General features: G+C 38.4%; 1 protein-coding gene across 1 annotated transcript in view; it reads right to left on the reverse strand.

Moving 5' to 3' along the window:
• Window positions 1-20,046, reverse strand: part of LOC150083829 (uncharacterized) — a 607,249-nt gene that overhangs the window by 563,766 nt on the left and 23,437 nt on the right. The window contains exon 3 of the mRNA XM_090375392.1: window positions 14,677-14,881. Coding sequence (XP_090231518.1) covers window positions 14,677-14,881 — 205 coding nt within the window. The remainder of the gene's footprint in view (window positions 1-14,676; window positions 14,882-20,046) is intronic.

Raw genomic sequence — 20,046 nt, forward strand, 5'->3', positions numbered from 1 at the left:
AGCCTTTCTTCGTAAGAGCAACCCTTTGTTCCATTCACTAACCTTGTTGCCCTTCTCTGTACTCGTTCCAGCAGCTCTACATCCTTCTTGAAATGAGGCCTCCAGACCTGTATACAGTGCTCAAGGTGTTGCCTGACCATTGCCTTATACAAGAGAATAATCACCTCCTTATCCCTGCTAGAAAAATTCCTGTATATCATTGATAAGACACCATGAGGTACTCTTGCAGGCCGTCTGCACTGCTCAGAGAACTTCATATCTGCCTGCACAATTACCCCCAGGTCCTTTTCATTCTCTACCACTGTCAGTGTAGTACCACAGAGAATGAAAAGGACCTTAAATACAGAAAACAATAATGGACCCAACACTGAACCCTGAGGGACTCCACTGATAACATTAGTCCACGATGAGCACTGTCCATTGATCCTCCTTTGTGAATTAGGGTCACATTTTCTCATCTCCAGTCCATGGGTACCTCCCCTGAGTCCAAGGAAGCTCTCATAATTAGGAGAGCTTCCTTGGACTCAGGGAAGCTCTCATAATTATGGCTAAGGGTTTGCTTACTTCCTTTGCTGCCTCCTTTAATATAACTGGATAGATCCCATCAACTCCAGGTGCCTTTCTTATGTTTATCTTCAACCATTTCTCCTCCACCTTACTCTTAGTTATTACAAGATTATCTAGCTTACTGCCAGAGTTTAATACACCTCTGGCATTCCCCTCCCTGAATGTGTACAAATAAATAAATGTTTGGTATTATTTACCTGTTTTTTATGCATTACAAAAAATAATCTAAACCATCTTTATGTGACTTTTCACTGGATCATCCCTTGTTCTTTTAAAATTTGCAATGCTGTTTAAAGAGTAATTTAAAGCAACTATTTAGCTTTAAATTTCTTCTTTTCATCCAAGAAAGTATGCATTTTGAGAAACACTTTCGGTTATTCCCTAAGGAAGTCAAATTCCCGTGTTTGAAAGAAAAAAAGAAGAAAGCTACAGAAAGTAGTAAAATTCTCTCCATCAACATAAAAATAATGCGGTACAATTTCCGGGAATAAGAGTCCGTGTTCGGAGAGAAAGAGAGAATGACTGATTAAACCGTGTCTGCTTTGGCAGCTGCTGGCATCAACCACTAAGGATGGAATGTAATTAACGGTACAGGCAATACATCCTACCGCTAACCATGCCCAGTGCAATGAACTTTCTTAGATTAAGTGAGAACAAAATCTGTTTGGAGCTTATTATCGTGACCTCTGTTTAGATGTCAAGGTTGATGTTTGACACAGCTGTTTTCTTCTCGGCTGCACTCACGAAAAAAATAGTTCATAAAATGCGTAAAGAAATCTTTACTGGAAAATTAAGATATGATCAGTTGAAACTGAATTCGTGAAATTTTAAATGATTCAGTTAATTGAATTAAATGATTTGATTAAAGTAATGATTAAACTTCGGTACTATATTAAAATTTAATCAATAAACGTAATTAAAAATAGAAAATAATTTTAATATTAACTAATGTTACATGTTCAATATTAAAAATAATACAACACACTTCTCCTTGCAACATACAGGTAATGCACAAAAAAAAAAAAAATAAATAAATAATAAATAAATAAATGGAAACACCATGGTTTTCTGAAAGGTTAGGTTTATGCTAAGCAGCGACGTCCACGTGCCACTGATGAAGACGTGACACGTGCAAATAACATCCTAGCATTCTTAGCCTCCTCTCTGTAAAGGCAAACCCGGCCAACTGTATGTAATTATTGATACCATGTCGTCAAGAAAAGAGCTTATCAATTTCGAAAGTGGCATGATTTTCATGTCTGCTGGAAATCTAAAGGGAAGATATCATCTACAAAAAGTAGCAGTGGGCGATACTCCAGAACCGGGACGTTCAAACATTGCGCGATTTGAGAAGCTCAACTGGCGAGCAACAGATTATCAGTTGTGCAGGGATTTTCAGCGCGATAAACCACTTTCGTCAAAAAGATTAAGTCGAGAACTCCACAAAGCTTTGTTTTTCTGAACAAAAAACTCGAGTTTCCGGGGCACAAAAAAAAAAAAAAAAAAAAACCATGCTATCCTCGCCTCAGACTAACTCAGCCACGTTGTGAAAAAGGCCCATAAAAATTCCTCACGTTATTGACGGGGCTCGAACTCAGGACTTTTCCGCGCGGCGTGGGGAGGGTGGCGATCCTATCAACTGTGCTATCCAAAAGGGCATCATGTCCAGTGGTGGAAAGTGTCCAAGCAGTGGACTCTTCAGAAGTGCGATATGGTCCGACGAATCCTCCTACACCTTGCGGAAATTGGACGAATTGTGGAAACCGAAGGAAGCTTACAACTCTGATTGCTTGTTTCCGATTGTTAAGGTTCTGGCAGTTCTATAATCTAAAGTCTGTGTGAAGTGCTTTCTCATATCAAGTTTGTGTGTATTTATTCAGTTAGAAGGCAAGGTTAATGCCAATTGCTATTTAAGAGTCCTGAGTGATCATCTTCATCCAATGTTCAAGCATTTCTTTCATGAAGAAAGCTGTCTTTAAGGATTTCTGTTGATTGGACACGTGACAGTGTCCAATCAACAGAGCACAGGTGGTCATACACAGAGGTTTCAGGAGTATGAGACTGAACCTTTTCACATACCATGGTCATCGCAGTAACCAGACCTAAACAAGATAGAAAATCTATGTGAACTTCTGAGACGATGTCTCAGGGGCGTTTTCCATCTCTATCGAACAAGAAGGAACTGGTTACTGGCCAAAAAATTAGGCACGAAGTTTTATGACTGGTACTGCATATGCAGTAATCGCAGAATAACATCAGTTGTGTGGTACCACACTTAAGCTGGTCAAGAGCTAAAAGGAACGATGGCTAAATAGTCCGACATGAAGTTTTAGTAACAGTTCATGGGGTTCTGTCAATGAAATACAGCAATTTTGCCAGAAAGGACAAGGAAGTGGCTATTACTTGTATTAGGCAATGCTAATATCGCATCTTAAGTACTGCATACAGGTCTGGAAGCCTCATTTTAGGAAGGATGTGCGTCTGCTGGAACAGGTGCAGAGAAGGGCAAGGAGAATGGTGAGGCGAACAAAGGAGTGCTCTTACCAAGGAAGGCGACAGTTCTCCAAATTGCAGTATCTGGAGACTAGGCACTTGCGAAGTGATCTGAATGAGGTGTTTAAGACTTTGAATGGACTGAGCAAGTCCATTTAAAATGACTCAATGCTGATGGCATTCTTCCTCTTGCTTGGACTGCAAGAGGAAGAATACCATATAAGGAAGGGGCATAAATTGAGACTGAGAAAGGATGGTTGCAGGATAGATCTGCAGAAATTCGCCTTCAGCTGGTGGTTGATTGTTGCAACAAACTTCCAACTGTTGTTGTGGAATGCGAAGTTTGAATAAATTCAGGGAAAAAAGTAGGCAAATTAATAAAGATGATGAACAGGTGGTGTGGGAAATTTTTTTGGCTGATGCTTCATAAACTTGCTTGCTTGCATCATTTACCACTACCAATAATAATACCAATACTAATAACCTTTTTTACTCCTTTTCGGATAACATACACAAAGAGAAGGACATAAATTTAAAATTTAAAAAGGATGGCTGCATGGGAGATGTGTAAAAATTTTCTTCTGCCAAAGAACAGGTAAGTGTTGGAACAATCTTCCATCTGCTGCTGTGGAAGTGGGTAGTTTGAATAAATTTAAAGATGAATTAGATAAATTACTAGAGTGGATTGTAGACTTTTTTTTTTTTTTTTTTGGATGATGCTGCTTGGTTCCTCGCACCATTATCCATTACTCATACTAAAGCTTGATGAGGCTGAATTTGGAGAGAAGACATAAAGAATGATCAGGTGGCACAACAGGCTACAGCAATGACAAAACTACAAATAAGAGTCCCACAGGCATCTCGAAGCCCATCGCATCAGAACGTGTAGATTAAGACGGAAAGCAAAGCAGCATTTACTTCAAATTCGAGAGTTTCAAGATTTGGGCTTCAACTTTATCATCGACACTTCACAGAATTCAACCAGACAAATACTGTCAAGTGCAGGGCTGGATTTAAATTTGTTCTGGCCCTAAGCAACAACACGTATGAGGCCCTTCACCAATTCACTTTGACAATATTAACAAAGAAATTTAAGATGGAGCGAGGCCCCTTGTAATATAAGGCCCTAAGTTGTAGCTTGTTTAGCTTATGTGTAAATCCAGCCCTGGTCAAGTGGCTTGCACGCAAACATAACCTCACCCCAGTGATATAAACACTGCCACCATTAGAGCAACCTAAAAGTACAGAGCTATAAAGTCAAAGACTTAAGAAAGAAGATTGATTGCCACCATAAAACTTATTCCACGTACATCAGCTCACCTTATTTCTGGGATATTTGTCATTGGAGAACCCTATATCAAATCTGCAGAGCCCTTTCCGCACTTCTTGAAAACTTCAAGAGGCTCCACCTATCTGATCGCTTCTTCCCCACCGACATGCTTGAGTTAGTCCAGAACCTGAACTAAGCATACAGCGATTATAGAGCTGAGGACTTGTCTCATCATGTAATAGTCACTGTACGTCCATTTGAAAGCTTTGGTTATCCTACTGTCAATTTATTTCCAACTGCTTTGTATAATTTCCTTTTTATTTTTTTCCAACAAATTGATATTTTTTAAACCAGAAGACTAAGATGCTTGAGATTTCGAAGTGAGCCCTCTAGCTTTAATTCGTTTATTCTCTCTTTTTTTTACGATGTAAAACCCCTGGCTGTAAAGGGTGCATTATAATATATATTTTTTAATAATGCTAGAAACCACCTAAATAAATACGTAACGCCATCCACATGATTCTTCATTCCAGTTCTGTTTTGAAATCATGGTTTATTATTGTTAATTCGATTTCAAATTATAACTAATTTGACTGTAATTATAATATACAATGAAACTTTTCAAATGGCTTTTCTTCGATAACATTTGATAACGAATGAATAAATACAATATCGCCATCCATAAGTTAAAATTCATTTCGTGTATATCAGTTTTACAGTACTTACCTTCCAACTATTCGAACAACAGATTACAAATTAATTACGATAATTTTATCATTTTTAGTGCTCCTGGATCGATACAAACCATGTGGAATCAGAGGTAACTGGAAAGACCTTAGGTTAAAAAAAAAAATAGTCCAGTTATTTTTTGAAGGTAAAAAGTAGCAAAACGTAGCACCTACCTTTTCTAAAAAAGGCCAATATCTAAAGAAGCACACTATATGACCACTTACTGTGGTGAAACTCATTTTAGGAAGAAACCGAATTCTTAGTGAGAGGGTGCGAGGATAATGGCCACGGGAAACAGAATTCGACATTACTAGAAAATTGTTGTGTGAAACTACTTCACTGCTACATTTTCAGACATATCAAACGTCAGTTTTGTAGTGATAAAGCAAAATGTAGAAGTACGGAGTACAGAACTTCTCGTGCAGTGCTGCTTTCCCAACTTTTTTGATGCCGACACACCACGCACTCACCAAAAATAATTGACAACCTGCGCAGAATTTTATAATTATTAGAAACACCCCACCCACCCTTCCTGTTCCTTATCTTTAAGATGGTAAATGCAACAGAACACAACTTCCTTTGTTTCGGCCCAAAACAAAAATAAGAGGGAAGAAATATTCCGTCTTATTTTTGAAATCATTCATTTTAAATCATCGAAGGCTAACTGAAATCGATTAAGTCACTTTTATTAGTTTTCGAAAAGAAAGAACTGTCCAGAACTCACCGGCAACCGAGCAGAGGCGTATTGCTAAGAAAAAAAAATAGTACCGGAACGCTCGTTCTCCAGAAGACTATATGATACCGCCACATCGACTGTACAATAACTGAACACTTCACGGTTCATAGAACAACCAGTTCTAGCGTTCAGCTCATGGCGAAAAAAAAAAATGCAGCGTTCGGTCGCATCATATCTCATTCGCTGGATCGCTTTATCTAACACATTGTACTTTAGTACGAAACGTTCAAGTTGCATTGCGAAATTTATATTTTTGTTTTTAAATAAATTTTTAAAGAAATCTATCAATTTTAAAGATTACTATTAATAAATTTTTAGTACCAATGGGTAAAATAGATATTTCTACCTCCTCTTTGATTATGCCATTGTTTCATAATATTAGGTGTATAAATTTAATGATTTTCCATTATGACATTTAGAAACAAGTACCGAATACACCACTGCAACCGAGTATGTGAATTTTCAATGTATTACTCAACAACTGTATTTTACATCAATGTCTGCAAAATATACAATTACAAAATATGGCGACACTTTGGAAAGCACTTCTTTAGTGAAAACCGGACTTCTACAATGTCTACAATCATTTGCACTGATTATAACAGTGAATTCAAGAGGATATCTATCTTTCAATTTTAATTCTTTATTATCTTAAATTTTAATTCTTTATAATTTAATGAAACTAAACTACCTACTTACATACTTTTGTCCGTTTTTCTCATTTCAGCATGTGAGTTTCTAAAAGTGTCGTTATTATACCCATGTGGATACAATAAGGCCATTTGACACTTTTTCTTATTTTATTTTATTTTTTAATTATTTTTGATTAATTTTTAAATTTTTTTATTTTTAAAATTTTTATTTTATTTTATTTATTTTTATTTTTAATTAATTTATTTATTATTTTATTTTATTTTATTTTAACATTTTTTAAATTAGTTAATTAATTTTTTTATTATTTTATTTTATTTTCATTTTTTTTCTTTTTTTTTATCATTTTATATTTTTTATCATTTTATATTTTTTTTATATTTTTATTTTTTTTATTTTTATTTTTTTATTATTTTATATTTTTTTATATTTTTATTTTTCGTTTCTTTTCGCAATAAACAATTAAAACTTGCTAAGGAATTAAAATTAAAATAACAGTCATATTGTTATTACCTTAAGATATTTTCAATCTCGACATTTTAAAATTGAATTTAAAAAAAAACTAAAATATATAAAATATTAAGGTTTTTTAAACTAAAATATATAAAATATTAAGATTTTTAAAAATGTTTTCTCTCTCTCTCTGCTCAAAAGTAACGTAATGAAAGTAGTGGCCTTTTTTTTTTTTTTTTTTGGGGTGCCTTTACCATATATATATATTTTTTATTTTAGATGTGAGCCCCTGGGGTAATTCTACCCCAGGGGCTCACATCTGGTGAGTATGGGCTTGGCAAACCCAGAGTCCTGAGCTGGATATCATCATTCTTCTTTCTTCCTTTCTTGGTGATTCCCTTCTACTTCTCTCTCTCTCTCTCTCTCTCTCTCTCTCTCTCTCTCTCTCTCTCTCTCTCTCTCTCTCTCTCTCTCTGTCTCAGGGTAACACGGGACTTTTTTTGGCTGGTGCAGCATAAGTCTCAGGCTTTCTTGCCCCTTATGGCTAATAATAATAATAATGAAAATCTCATTTGCAAAATGAGATTTTCAATTCCTTATTTGCAAACACGCAATTAACAAGTCAGGTCAATGTTACGAAAAAGTCATGAGTCAGGGTTAAATTTGAAATGGTCTGCAATTCTGTCCAGACACGATAGGAGGGAATACATGATGACAGCCTTCTCAATCAATTCGGCCCTGGAGGGAATGTGCAAGGGTAGAATTTTTTTCAACGTGGTCTGTGCTTGTTAACAGGAGAGACTGCTTCTACAGGGATGGGATACACTTAAATAGAAAGGGTGCAAGAATATTTGCTGATGCTATCGAGGCAGTGTTAGGTGGGTCGGAAAACAGCTAGCTTGGGGGGGATTCACAGACTAAAAGTTTAAAAGTAGCCGCAGGCAGAGGTGAAGGTGATTCTTGCACAACTTCTATTAGAATAAGTAGCGACCAGGAACGAGGGGTACTGGGGGTTTCAGGGACGGATGGCAGTCATCGTGAAACAGGTTAGGGTAACTAATAATAAGGATAGGTACAGTACATGTATATTTGCATGTACACCAATGCTAGAAGTATAGTAAATAAATTTGATGAATTTGAAGTGTTGGTCAAGACATCAAAGGCGGATATTGTTGGGATAGCAGAGACGTGGTGTCACACAGATATAAGGAATGCAGAACTGGAATTTGGAGAGTACAACGTCTACAGAAAGGATAGACTGGATAGGAAGGGAGGAGGTGCTATGCTGTTAATTAAGAAAAACATAAAATCAAAAAACGTGCATCCAGTTGATATAGATGAACAGTGCACTGTTGAGTCAGTTTGGTGTGCCATAAGCACTGCGAAAGCAAAAACAAGAGTAGGAGTGTGTTATAGACCTAATGACTCGAATGAGACAGAGAGTGCGCTAGTAAATCAGAATGTCTTATAATGGTGGATTTTAACTTCCCAGATACTGACTGGAACTTGTGGGTTGATCACTCGCGCACTAGCAAGACTTTTGTGGATTTATTGGATGATTGTTTTCTGCAGCAGCATGTTCGAGAGGCAACCAGAGAAAGTAATACTCTTGATCTGGTAATCAGCAGTGATCATTCGTGTATTAAGAATTTGCAGATATAGGAACCACTAGGTGGCAGTGATCACAATGTACTGATGTGGGATTTACTTAAAGATTTCATTACCATCAGGGGTAAAGGAAAGGAAAGGGTTTTTGAGAGAGAGAGAGAGAGAGAGAGAGAGATAATCTTTAATGCCCTTCACGGCCAAAAAGCCAGGGGTTTACATTTGTACAACTTCCCGAAACTTCCGGGAAAATAGAACAATTAATTTACAAAAACAGGTAATTTTACAAAAGAAAACATATTTTATACAAAGGAGAGAACTCCTTACGAGAGTTAGGTCTGATTGAGCTGACTTAACATCGAGATAAGAGCACCAGCTCAATCAGACAGGAACAGATGCAAGGTACACATGTCAATGCAGATTAGTCCTACTAGACATAATTTTTTTCCTGTAAGTCCGGTCAATAGCGAATTTGTTCAGGTCGGCGTCAAGTGCCTGGGTTTGCTTGAACATCTGCTGAGGGAGGAACCTGTCCGAGAGATGGAGTCGCGCTGAATGCGAGTAGAGCTCGGGATTGGCCCTAAGGGCAGCAGGGGGGATCCTCCAGCCACAGGTATCCCAGAATGAAGGTGTGGCGATTATGCCTGTTATCATCTTGACTGTTGCTAGGAGGCGTTGGTCTTCGACTAAGGTGGGAAGCCGTGGAATCCCGAGAGAGTTGGCAAGCTGCGTGGTGTGAATCAGAGCTGGAAGGTTGTGCTTCCTGTTGGCCCACTTTAGGAGCCAGAATTCTGTGGCAAAGAGTGGTTTCTTTATTGATGGTGCCGCTGACGCCCAAATTTCAGCAGCATAGAGTAAAGGTGGAAAGATGATTGCTCTTATGTACCTCACGGTTGTCTTTTTATCTCTGATATGAAGGAGATGCTGTTTTGCTATCCACCGGAGTCTTGAAGCACGTGTGAGGAGCATGTCTATGTGGGCGTTGAATCGAAGTTTGGAGTCGAATACAACGCCCAGATCACGATGGCTGGATGCAATTGGGATGAGGATGTTGCCGACCGAAGGCTGGAGAGAAGAAGGAGTTTGCTTCAATGAATACACCATGAATTCGGACTTAGCAGGATTCATCTTGAGCCCGAATTGGCAGAGGTAAGATGTGACTGCAGTGAGAGTGTTGTTAATTTCCGTTTTTACCAGATCAAGGTCTTGACCAGGGATGATGGGAGTCAGTATCTTGATATCATCTGCATAGCTCAGTAGACATCGAGAATGTGCAACCAGTGGGAAGATAATAGATGAGAACAGAAGGCCGGAAAGGACCCCTCCTTGTGGGACTCCTGCGGTGACGGATCTAGTAAGGGTGCGATCTCCTGTATGAAGCTTTATAACTCTGTTATTCAGAAGAGAGGAGAGAAAGCATAATATGTTCCCTGTGATCTGGAAGTGGCATTCCAGGAGAGTGAGTAGTTGGTTTACTTGGACGGCATCAAATGCAGCCTCAATGTCTAAGTAAGTCACAGCTAGTTCGTGCCTTTTCTCGAATGCTGACAAGATAGTATTCGTTGTGGCTAGCAGATTTGTGATCGTTGATCTGTTTGGAAGGGAGTAGTGAATTTGGGCTGGATTACTGGGCATGATCTGCTTGGTGAGGATCGGGAGTAAGGTCTTCTCCAGGAGCTTCAGCAGGCTGGAGGAGTTGGAGATGGGTCGGAAATGTTTAGGTTTCGATGGCGACTGAACTTTTTGCTTCCGTAAAGGCGAGTGCAGTGGTCTCAGACAGTTTTTAAATTCTGTACAGTGGGATAAACTGACGATGTTAGCAACAGTAAATTCTAAGTGGGAAGCATTCAAGGAATTAATCATGGATGCTACTAAAAGTTTCATACATATTATGAAATATTGTTCAAGGTTTAGGCCTAAATGGTTGTCAAATGAACTAATGAGACTCGTGACAGAGAAGAAAAATGCATGGGATGCATATAAATTATCAAGCGACTCAGAAGCCTATAGCAGATATAAGCTAGTCTGAAATCAGGTCAGAAAGGAGGTTCGGCAGGCGAAGGCAGATTACGAGAAATCCTTGGCAAAATATGCTAAGAAAAACAGCAAGGATTTCTTTACTTATATAAACTCTAAAAGGAACGGGATGAGTCTGATTGGTCCACTTGATATCGATGGTTCGACTGTTGATGATCCTGCTCAGACAGCAAACAAACTGAATGAGTATTTTGCATCTACATTCACACATGAGGAGTTATTAAGGTTTGAAAATGGCAGACCCATGTTTAGTCTCAAGAGCAAAGTTTCCGGCATCCCCCCCCCCCCAAATACTTCTCCTTCAACCCATGCACGGTACTAAGTACTATAGGTTTTGATACCTTTCGTGTTTGGGGTTTTCATAAAAAAAAAAAAAAAAAAAGGTTATCAAATTGTAGCAGGATACTTAATGATTTTGTAATAACTGAGAGCAAAGTGGAGGAGAAATTGTTGAAGTTAAACATAAGACAGGCACCTGGGGTGGTTGATCCCATCAGGTTAATTACCATCAGGGGTAAAGGAAAGGGTTTTTGCTTCCGTAAAGCCGAGTACAGTGGTCTCCGACAGTTTTTAAATTCTGTACAGTGGGATAAACTGACGATGTTACCAACAGTAAATTCTAAGTGGGAAGCATTCAAGGAATTAATCGTGGAAGCTACTAGACTCTATATACCGATTAAGAAATATCGTTCAAGGTTTAGGCCTAAATGGTTATCAAATGAACTAATGAGACTCGTGACAGAGAAGAAAATGCATGGGATGCATATAAATTATCAAGCGACTCAGAAGCCTATGGCAGATATAAGCTAGTCTGTAATCAGGTCACAAAGGAGGTTAGCCAGGTGAAGGCAGATTACGAGAAATCTTTGGCAAAGGATGCTAAGAAAAACAGGAAGGATTTCTTTACTTATATAAACTCTAAAAGGAGAGGGATGAATCTGATTGGTCTATTTGATATCGATGGTTTGACTGTTGATGATTCCTGCTCAGATAGCAAACAAACTGAATGAGTATTTTGCATCTACATTCACACGTGAGGAATTATTAAGGTTTGAAAATGGTAGAAGGTTATCAAATTGTAGCAGGATACTTAATGATTTTGTAATAACTGAGAGCAAAGTGGAAGAGAAATTGTTGAAGTTAAACGTAAGAAAAGCACCTGGGGTGGATGGGATCTATCCAGTTATATTAAAGGAGGCGGCAAAGCAAATAAGCAAACCCTTAGCCATAATTATGAGAGCATCCTTGGACTCGAGGGAGGTTCCCACGGACTGGAGATGTGCAAATGTATCCCCAATTCACAAAGGGGGGATCGAAGGGTGACACGAGTAATTACAGACTAGTTAGTTTAACTTCTGTTCCGGGTAAAATAATGGAGTCGCTGGTTAAAGATGCATTGCAGGATCATCTAGACAAGACTGCAGCTAATTCAGACACAGCATGGGTTTGTTAAGGGAAAGTCTTTTCTGACAAATTTGATAGGATATTATGATGTGGTTACAAAGGAACTGGATGCAAAAAATAATTTTGATATCATATATTTGGATTTCGGGAAAGCTTTTGAAACTGTTGCGCATGGAAGACTATTGTACAAATTGGAGCAGAATGGTATTAAGGGTAAGTTGCTACAATGGATAAAAGGATGGTTAAGTGGGAGAAGACAGAGGGTGGTAATCAATGGGTGCTGCTCTTCTTGGACTAATGTTATTAGTGGAGTCCCACAGAGTTCGGTGTTAGGTCCACTGTTGTTTTGTATATTTATCAATGATATTGATGAAGATATATCAGGCTTAATGTCGAAGGTTGCAGATGATACAAAGGTTGGCAGGGTTGTTAATGACAGTAATGGCAGTGTGCTACTGCAACAGGATCTAGATAATTTGGGCAGATGGGCTAAGAAGTGGCAACTGAAGATTAACCTTCACAAATGCAAAGTACTGAATATGGGTAGAAGTAACCCCAGAGAAACGTACCAACTGTGTGGTAGAAAATGTGTGGTACACTTAAGGTGGTAGAAAATGAAAAAGACCTGGGAGTAATTGTGCAGTCAGATGTGAAGTTTTCTGAGCAAAGCAGACAGGCTGCCAGGGCAGGTCATGGGGTTTTGTCAATGATATATAGGAATTTTGCTAGCAGGGAGAAGGAGGTGATTGTCCCTCTGTATAAGGCAATGGTCAGGCCACGCCTTGACTACTGCGTACAGGTCTTGAGGCCTCATTTTAGGAAGGATGTAGATTTGCTTGAGCGTGTACAGAGAAGGGCAACAAGATTGGTGAGGGGAATGAAGGGATCCTCTTACCAAGAGAGGCTTAAGTTCTGCAAATTGCAGTGGTTGGAGACTAGGCACCTGCACGGTGATCTGATTGAGGTGTATAAGGCCTTGAATGGGTTCAGCACGCTGAATTCTGACGGGATCCTTCCACTTGTTCAGATTACGAACCTAAGGGGGCATAAATTCAAATTAAGAAAAGACAGATGTAGAATAGATGTGCGGAAATTTGCCTTTAGCCAGCGGGTGGTTAATTGCTGGAACAAACTTCCATCTGTCGTTGTGGAAGTTGATAGGTTGAATAAATTTAAGGAGGAACTGGACAGGCATTTGGAGGGAATGGTGTGATTTTTTTTTTTTTTTTTTTGGCTGATGCTGCATAAGCTCATACATTTGCTTTCTTGCATCACATGCCACTACTACTACTACTACTACTACTGCCCTTTGGCCAGGTCACCCGAACCCCAAAACAGTTATTGCCTGTTAGTCCCCTATACAGACTACAGGCAGTTAATACACGATAAATTACTGTCCCAATGGCAACAATCCTGGCATGAGCAAGTCACAAACAAGCTCTATCAGATAAAGCCTGTAATCGGACATTGGCAGTCTAGTCTGCGCAGGAATCGCAGAGAGGAAGTTGTATTAGCTCGGCTCCGCATAGGACACAGTCATCTTACACATGCTTTTTTGCTGAGGGCAGATGACTGTCCTATGTGTGAGAATTGTGACACCTATTTAAGTATACGCCACATTTTAACCGAGTGTCCACGTTTTAGACACGAACGTGATTTTTATTTTACCGCTTTTAGTCCTCTGGCTGAGCCTTATACACTCAGTCAGATTTTATCCGACAATGACAATATGTCTGCTGTTTTTAACTTTTTAAAATCAGTAAACCTTTTTAATCGAATTTAAAATTCATTTGGCATTCCTTTGCTCATATGTTTTGTACTTTTACTCCTTTTATATCTTGACATGGTGGCCTAACTACTTAGGTCACTGAATATTTTCACTTTTTATATATGACCGGTATTTGGCGCATTATAGCCTCAGTTGCTGATGCGCCAATAAACCCCAAACCAAACCAAACTACTGCCCTTAGCCATAATTATGAGTGCCTCAGCTGTTCTTAATTAATTTGTTGTAGAACCCTTTCTGCTGAAAGTACGAAGCCGAGCAAATTAAATCCTCTTTTGGAACCAGTAATTAACCTCGTGAATTTTTCGTTCAAAGAGGGGAAAATTAAGAAGGACAGAGCCGAAATTAAAGAACAAACTGTTTTCGCCTTTTATCCAGTTGCGTACAAAATGGCGCAGTACAAAAAAATTTCAATACAGTTGGAAAAATGTTAATTATTTCAGCAGCTATTAACATGGTTTCTATTACCTCTGGGAGAGTCTGGTACGAGACAGTTCTTTCTCTAATAACACTGTTTCGACGAACTGTAGGTATACAGCAAAGGATATACACGAACTGCTTAAAAAGATAAGAAGCTAATTGACATTCAGCAACTAAGGACGCTCATGACAAACATTCATTGGGAAATAGTATTTCAATTTCGATCCGTTTAAATTAAGTGGTCCACGAATAATTCTCTAATAATTTTTATCTCAGAGGTTAACCAAAGAGAGGAAACAACGTTGAATTTGAAAGGTACAACATATTTTTAAAATATACCGAAAGTCTGTCGAAGCAACTGTTTTTTTACGCTCTCTCATTGTGGACCGCGTATTTGTGATATATAGGTTCGACGCCACAATCTGCAGGATTGTTGAGTTGAAGGTTACCTAGTTGTCTTAAAACTTTAATTAATGCAAAACTACATTTAATAATAGAATACATATAACAAAGTACTGTACATACTTTCCATCATTAACGATGGTCGGGAATGACACTTCTGCTAAGGTGGGTTTGTCCGCGCTCTCTCGACACATGAAAGTTACGTTATCTCCAACTTCTAATGCCATCTGTTCCTGTCCAACGCTGTTATACATCGTGAACAGATAGGCTTCGGTCCCTTCCTCTGGCCTGAGGGTGGTCAGGACTGAATAATCATAAGGAAATCCAGCTATAAGAAAAGGAGGAGATACAATGGTTAGAGTGCATTTGACATATACCTATTTGTCTAGGAATATCATTAACCGCTACAGCCTTACAGATTAGAGATACTGATACAGAATGCTCTTTGCTACTGAAAAACTCTTAACGTGAATTACCCATGTCATTTTTCTTGAAACCAAGTCCTTACAAATTGCATTCGCTGCGTGTGCTTTCACCATAAGTCTCTGTGGAGACATATAAGTTTACTGCAAAAGCATCGTGTCAATACGCAGTAAATTAACCAAAATTATTATAGTGGCTTCGTTTCATTACATCTAATTTAATTACATCACAACGAGTTTTTCATTCGGTTATACTTCGAATAAGTAACGCTTCCCCAATAGAGAAGACTATTTTTATTTATTCTCAGTGGATACCACCACCAAGACGGCCGTGTCAAGGATATTTCATCCTTTATCGGTTGATGGGGAGATACCCTGATGGTATAACAGCTGACAACCTAATTATGAAAAAAAAAAAAAAATTGTTTCTGTGGAGATTAACTTCTTTGTCTAAACATGTCTTCTTTGCCTCATCATCATCATCATCTATCATCGTTCCGCTATTTCACGAGTCGATGTATGAAGCGTCGCCACCATGTCCTGTCCGTGTACTTCTCTCCGTCGTTGATTTCACTCCAGTTTCCTCCCCTTTTAATGACATCGGTCTTTATCATGTCTTGCCACCTCATTCTTGGTCTCCCCCTTGGTCTTTTGTCCCTTAACTGTAAATCAAACATTCTTCTTGGCAAACGCCTCTCGTTCATCCTCTTGACATGTCCAAACCATTTCAAACAAGACCTTTCAATTCTATTCTGGAGTTTTCCAACCTGAATTCTCAGGTTGGAAAACTCCAGATCCTAATCACGTCATTCCGAGGGGAAATTTTGTCACGTCTTGTCTTTCCGGTTATGCTCCTCAAAAATCTCATTTCTGCCCCCTGCATTCTACTTTCATCCTTTTTCCTCATAGTCCAAGTTTCAGATGCAAACATCATATTTGGTACGTAATAGGTCTGATATATAGACTTCTTACACTTCAGTGGTATGTTCCTATTCCAGATCAGATCTCTTGTCTGCCTATAGAAATTCCCGCCCGCTTGTATCCTTCTACTTATTTCTTCATCTATTACTCTAGCCTTTGTAATGGTGCTTCCTAGATATATCAAGTTGTTAACCATTTTGAGCTCTTTCCCTACCACTGCAATGTATCCGTCAGGCTCGCCACTTTTCTTCAGAACCATTACTTCATTCTCCTCCTGACTGAACACCAGTCCAAATTCATTGGTCATACTAGCCCACATATCAACTTGACGTTCTATTTGTTTCCTACGCTCCCTCCATATGCAGAGGTCATCTGATCTGGAGTGGCAAAACAACCAAGTTGTTCCGCAACTCTACATTGCACATCATTCATGACAGCTGTGAACAGTAGTGGTGACAGGTGTACATATTCTCAATTCTCTTCTCAAGATTTACCTCTATCCCCAAGTTTCTCAAAACTCTCTCTCTCTCTCTCTCTCTCTCTCTCTCTCTCTCTCTCTCTCTCTCTCTCTCTCTCTCTCTCTCTTTCACGGATCAAACGCTTTCTTTATGGTCAAAAACGTCAACCATAATTCTTTATTGTGTTCATAACATTTTTCCATCAGTTGCCTGATGCAGAAAATGATACAGAAATTTATTCCATTAGGCAAAGAGTTGCCTAATGGAATAAATTTTTGGGAATCCTGCTCGATCAAAAAGTTGTCCTTTTTGTCTTCATATTTCATTTGTTTCATTATTCCAACAGTCCTGCAAATCTGTTCCTGCTTTGTACACATTTCTTTCGCGCCGTACACGTTCGCTACAAGAGTGAAGCGAATACTTTTGGTAGGATAATATGTACATGTACAAAGAAAATGAAATCATGATTCAGAAACTGAAGTCATTTTTTTGGGCGGAACACACAAAGTTTGGTACGGCACATCAACTGGCAGCCAGAAGGTGAATAATTTAATGGGAGATCTTATGAACTTTCATTAATTCTCGAACTATTGGGGGAAGACAGGTATGATGTTGGGGGTATTGGTTCTGGTGAACAAAAATGTTTGAGAACCATTGCTCTATTACTTTTTCATGAAATATTTTTTCGTGCTTCTAGTTCGTTGGCATGAAATAAAAAGTAGCATAAAAAGTGCGTAGGCGTCCGTACTTAAAGAGAAAGCTTCCGCCAGCTATGGCATTCGTCTCCTTCCCCCGCTGAAAGATTAAGGTTTGTCACCAGGGTTGGGCTGAAGAGGAAGGACTCCCAACTGCTGAAAATATAAAATTAGAGGGCTTTAGCGAGACCAAGGTCCCTCCTCCCCACTTACTGAGACTTTTCTCAGTACAGACCTACTGTCCCGGTCTTGTCCAACCGTGTTTGCACCCACCCGAACAAATAGGTTTTCGACCTCCTTGACTGCAAACAGTACTAGTAAATGACATCTGTCAGCAGATCTCAAAGAGCAAATTCAGAGAAAGTTCGCATCCCACACCATTTACTTTCTAGTCAGCAGATCTCAAAGAGCAAATTCTGAGAAAGTTCGCATCCCACACCATTTACTTTCTAGTCAGCAGAACTGTTCATGGGATAAACCAAAATACAGTAGTTAATAAAACTGACTTAATAATAATAATACACCTAAGGAGAAGAAAGAGATAGTAATATTTTTATGCCATTCCAATACTAATAATTCATTGATTAAATTTAATTGTTGAATTATATTAAATTTCATTTATCATTGAACTTAATGATTATAATTAAAAGCATAATCATTAAGATCAATCAAGTCAGTTTATTGTAGAATAAATAGCAAAACCAATTTGTTAGGGATTGGTAACACATTACAAGAAATGACCAAATGACCAAGAATGGAGACCAAATGTACCGAAGAATGGCTATGAAACGAGGTGTGCCTCAACAAGTTAATGCAAAATTGATCCTTGAGCAGCTACTCCTCGCACGGTGAACATCCATTCACCTTTCGACATAAAGTTGCTAACAGGACTACCAGTTCTATGATGATAGACAAAATAGTTCAGAAACCGGTCACAATAGTTGAGTTTTTAATGGATAACGGATTCGCCAAATGGATGATTCTATCCGATTAAGAGTGATATTAGTTGTATTACGTAGACAAGTGTAATCATTCCTAAAGAGCTTAAGCTCGAGTGGTGTTACTGTCACTGGATGCACAACGTACCCAGACGATCGACTGAAAAACGCAGAGAAGTGTTATTGAGGAGGCCATTTAAAATTTAAACAAGTTTTCCCAATGCAACCTAGAAAGAGGCGAGAAGGATTTACAGCATTTTGTAGTTAGAGAAAAACATTAAACTTTAATAAAACAAAAACATGATTTATAAGGTAATTTTACAGATAACAGTTCTGTAATATTATTACTTACAAACTATTCCATATTATTATTATTATTATTATGGTTAGCCATATGGTGCAAGGAAGCCTGAAGCTTATGCTGCACCAGCCAAAAAAAATTTCCGAAGTTACCCTGAGAGAGAGAGAGAGAGAGAGAGAGAGAGAGAGAGAGAGAGAGAGAGAGAGAGAGAGAGAGAGAGAGAGAGAGAAGAATGATGATATCCAGCTCAGCATCGTGGGTGCCAAGCCCATACTCACCAGATGTGAGCCCCTGGGGTTGTTATTAGTTAACAGAACACAAGAGGAAAATAGGGTTGCTAATTCAGGATCTCAGATAAACTATTGATTTACTCTTCTGAAAATTGATCATTTGTTGGTACTGAGAATATTCATTAGAGACTCAGCAGAAAGAAGACAGAGAAGTTTAATTGTTCAGAAACACAACCGTTTGGTCCAGACTTGTTTGTAAATAAGTTTTATCTTGAAAGAAGCGTTCAGGATCGATCAGAAGTACAGTATATTGTGAACCCTCAGCAAACAGAAGAGATTATCCAGCCTCCATAGCCTGTTAATTTAAGGTACAAGTTTTGGTCTGATTCTAAAGAGCTGAACAGGCGAACTGCCATCCAATAATTGGCCATAAATTCAGGGCAGTTGACAAGCTCATTAAATAAATTACCGAGCTGTTCAAGGTTTCCTTTGATAACAAAGTTCTTTACAGTTTAATATTTTAACCATTCGATCCACAGCGATTTTTACTGAATCTTCTCCAACCTTCTCTAACACTTCAACGGCTAAGTTTTGTATGTGAGATTTAGCAACTCCTGCATAAACTGTTGTTGTAGGGTTTTAGGCACAGCAGCAACTTTAGGCCATATTGCGCCTATAATATGTTTGTAAATTGCGTGTGTTCTGTGATCGATGTGCTGTTTCTGGACGAAAAAACCCGAGTTTTCGGGAAAGAAAAAAAACCTTGTTGCCCTTGTCTGAGACCGACTTAACTCAGTCAAATTGTGAAAAAATACCCATAAAAATTCCTCGCGTCATTGTCGGAATTTGAACTCAGTTCTCTTCTACCAAGTGTGAGAAGGACTGTGCTTATACTAACTGTGCTACCCACGAGGGTGCCCAAATGGAGGAAGCATAAAGAATGCAGGGATGAACACATCGAGTGGAAAACAAGGCAATAGGGACAGCGTTTGAGACATGGAACAGTTCCTGTTTCAACAGCCAAAAAAATTATTAATTTTCATATGAGAGATTCAACGTGAGGAACAAACTTAAATTTGCAGTCCGAGATTCCAATATCTTTATGTAAATTTACAGTTGGAAACATAAACTTATTAATTGGTATTATCAGTTTGAAGGGGGAATCTCATCAGAAATTTGAAGGTGCTCATGTTTGGCGCGAACAGTAAATTTAATGATTACATTTTACATTTTGATTGAAACATGAAATTAAAAGAAATTAAAAAGGAATTATGAATAAAAGTACAATGTTTATGTATCCAGAATGCTTTTATAATTAAATAATTAATTTGCTTTTATCAAAAAATGACCTGTGGCTTTTATTTTTATTTTCTTTTATCCATATACCATGGGTAACAAAACAAAAAATTGTGTGCTGCGATTCAGAACAATCCGCAAGGGTTTTGAACACAATGATGCTGAATTCAAGACCCCCAACTGCAGTTTTGGAAACGATAAAAGATTACGCGTTTCATATTTAACTCGTATG

The sequence above is a fragment of the Mastigoproctus giganteus genome, chromosome 6 (assembly GCF_048544385.1).
Source record: "Mastigoproctus giganteus isolate SK-2022 chromosome 6, ASM4854438v1, whole genome shotgun sequence".
Lineage (NCBI taxonomy): Eukaryota > Metazoa > Arthropoda > Arachnida > Uropygi > Thelyphonidae > Mastigoproctus > Mastigoproctus giganteus.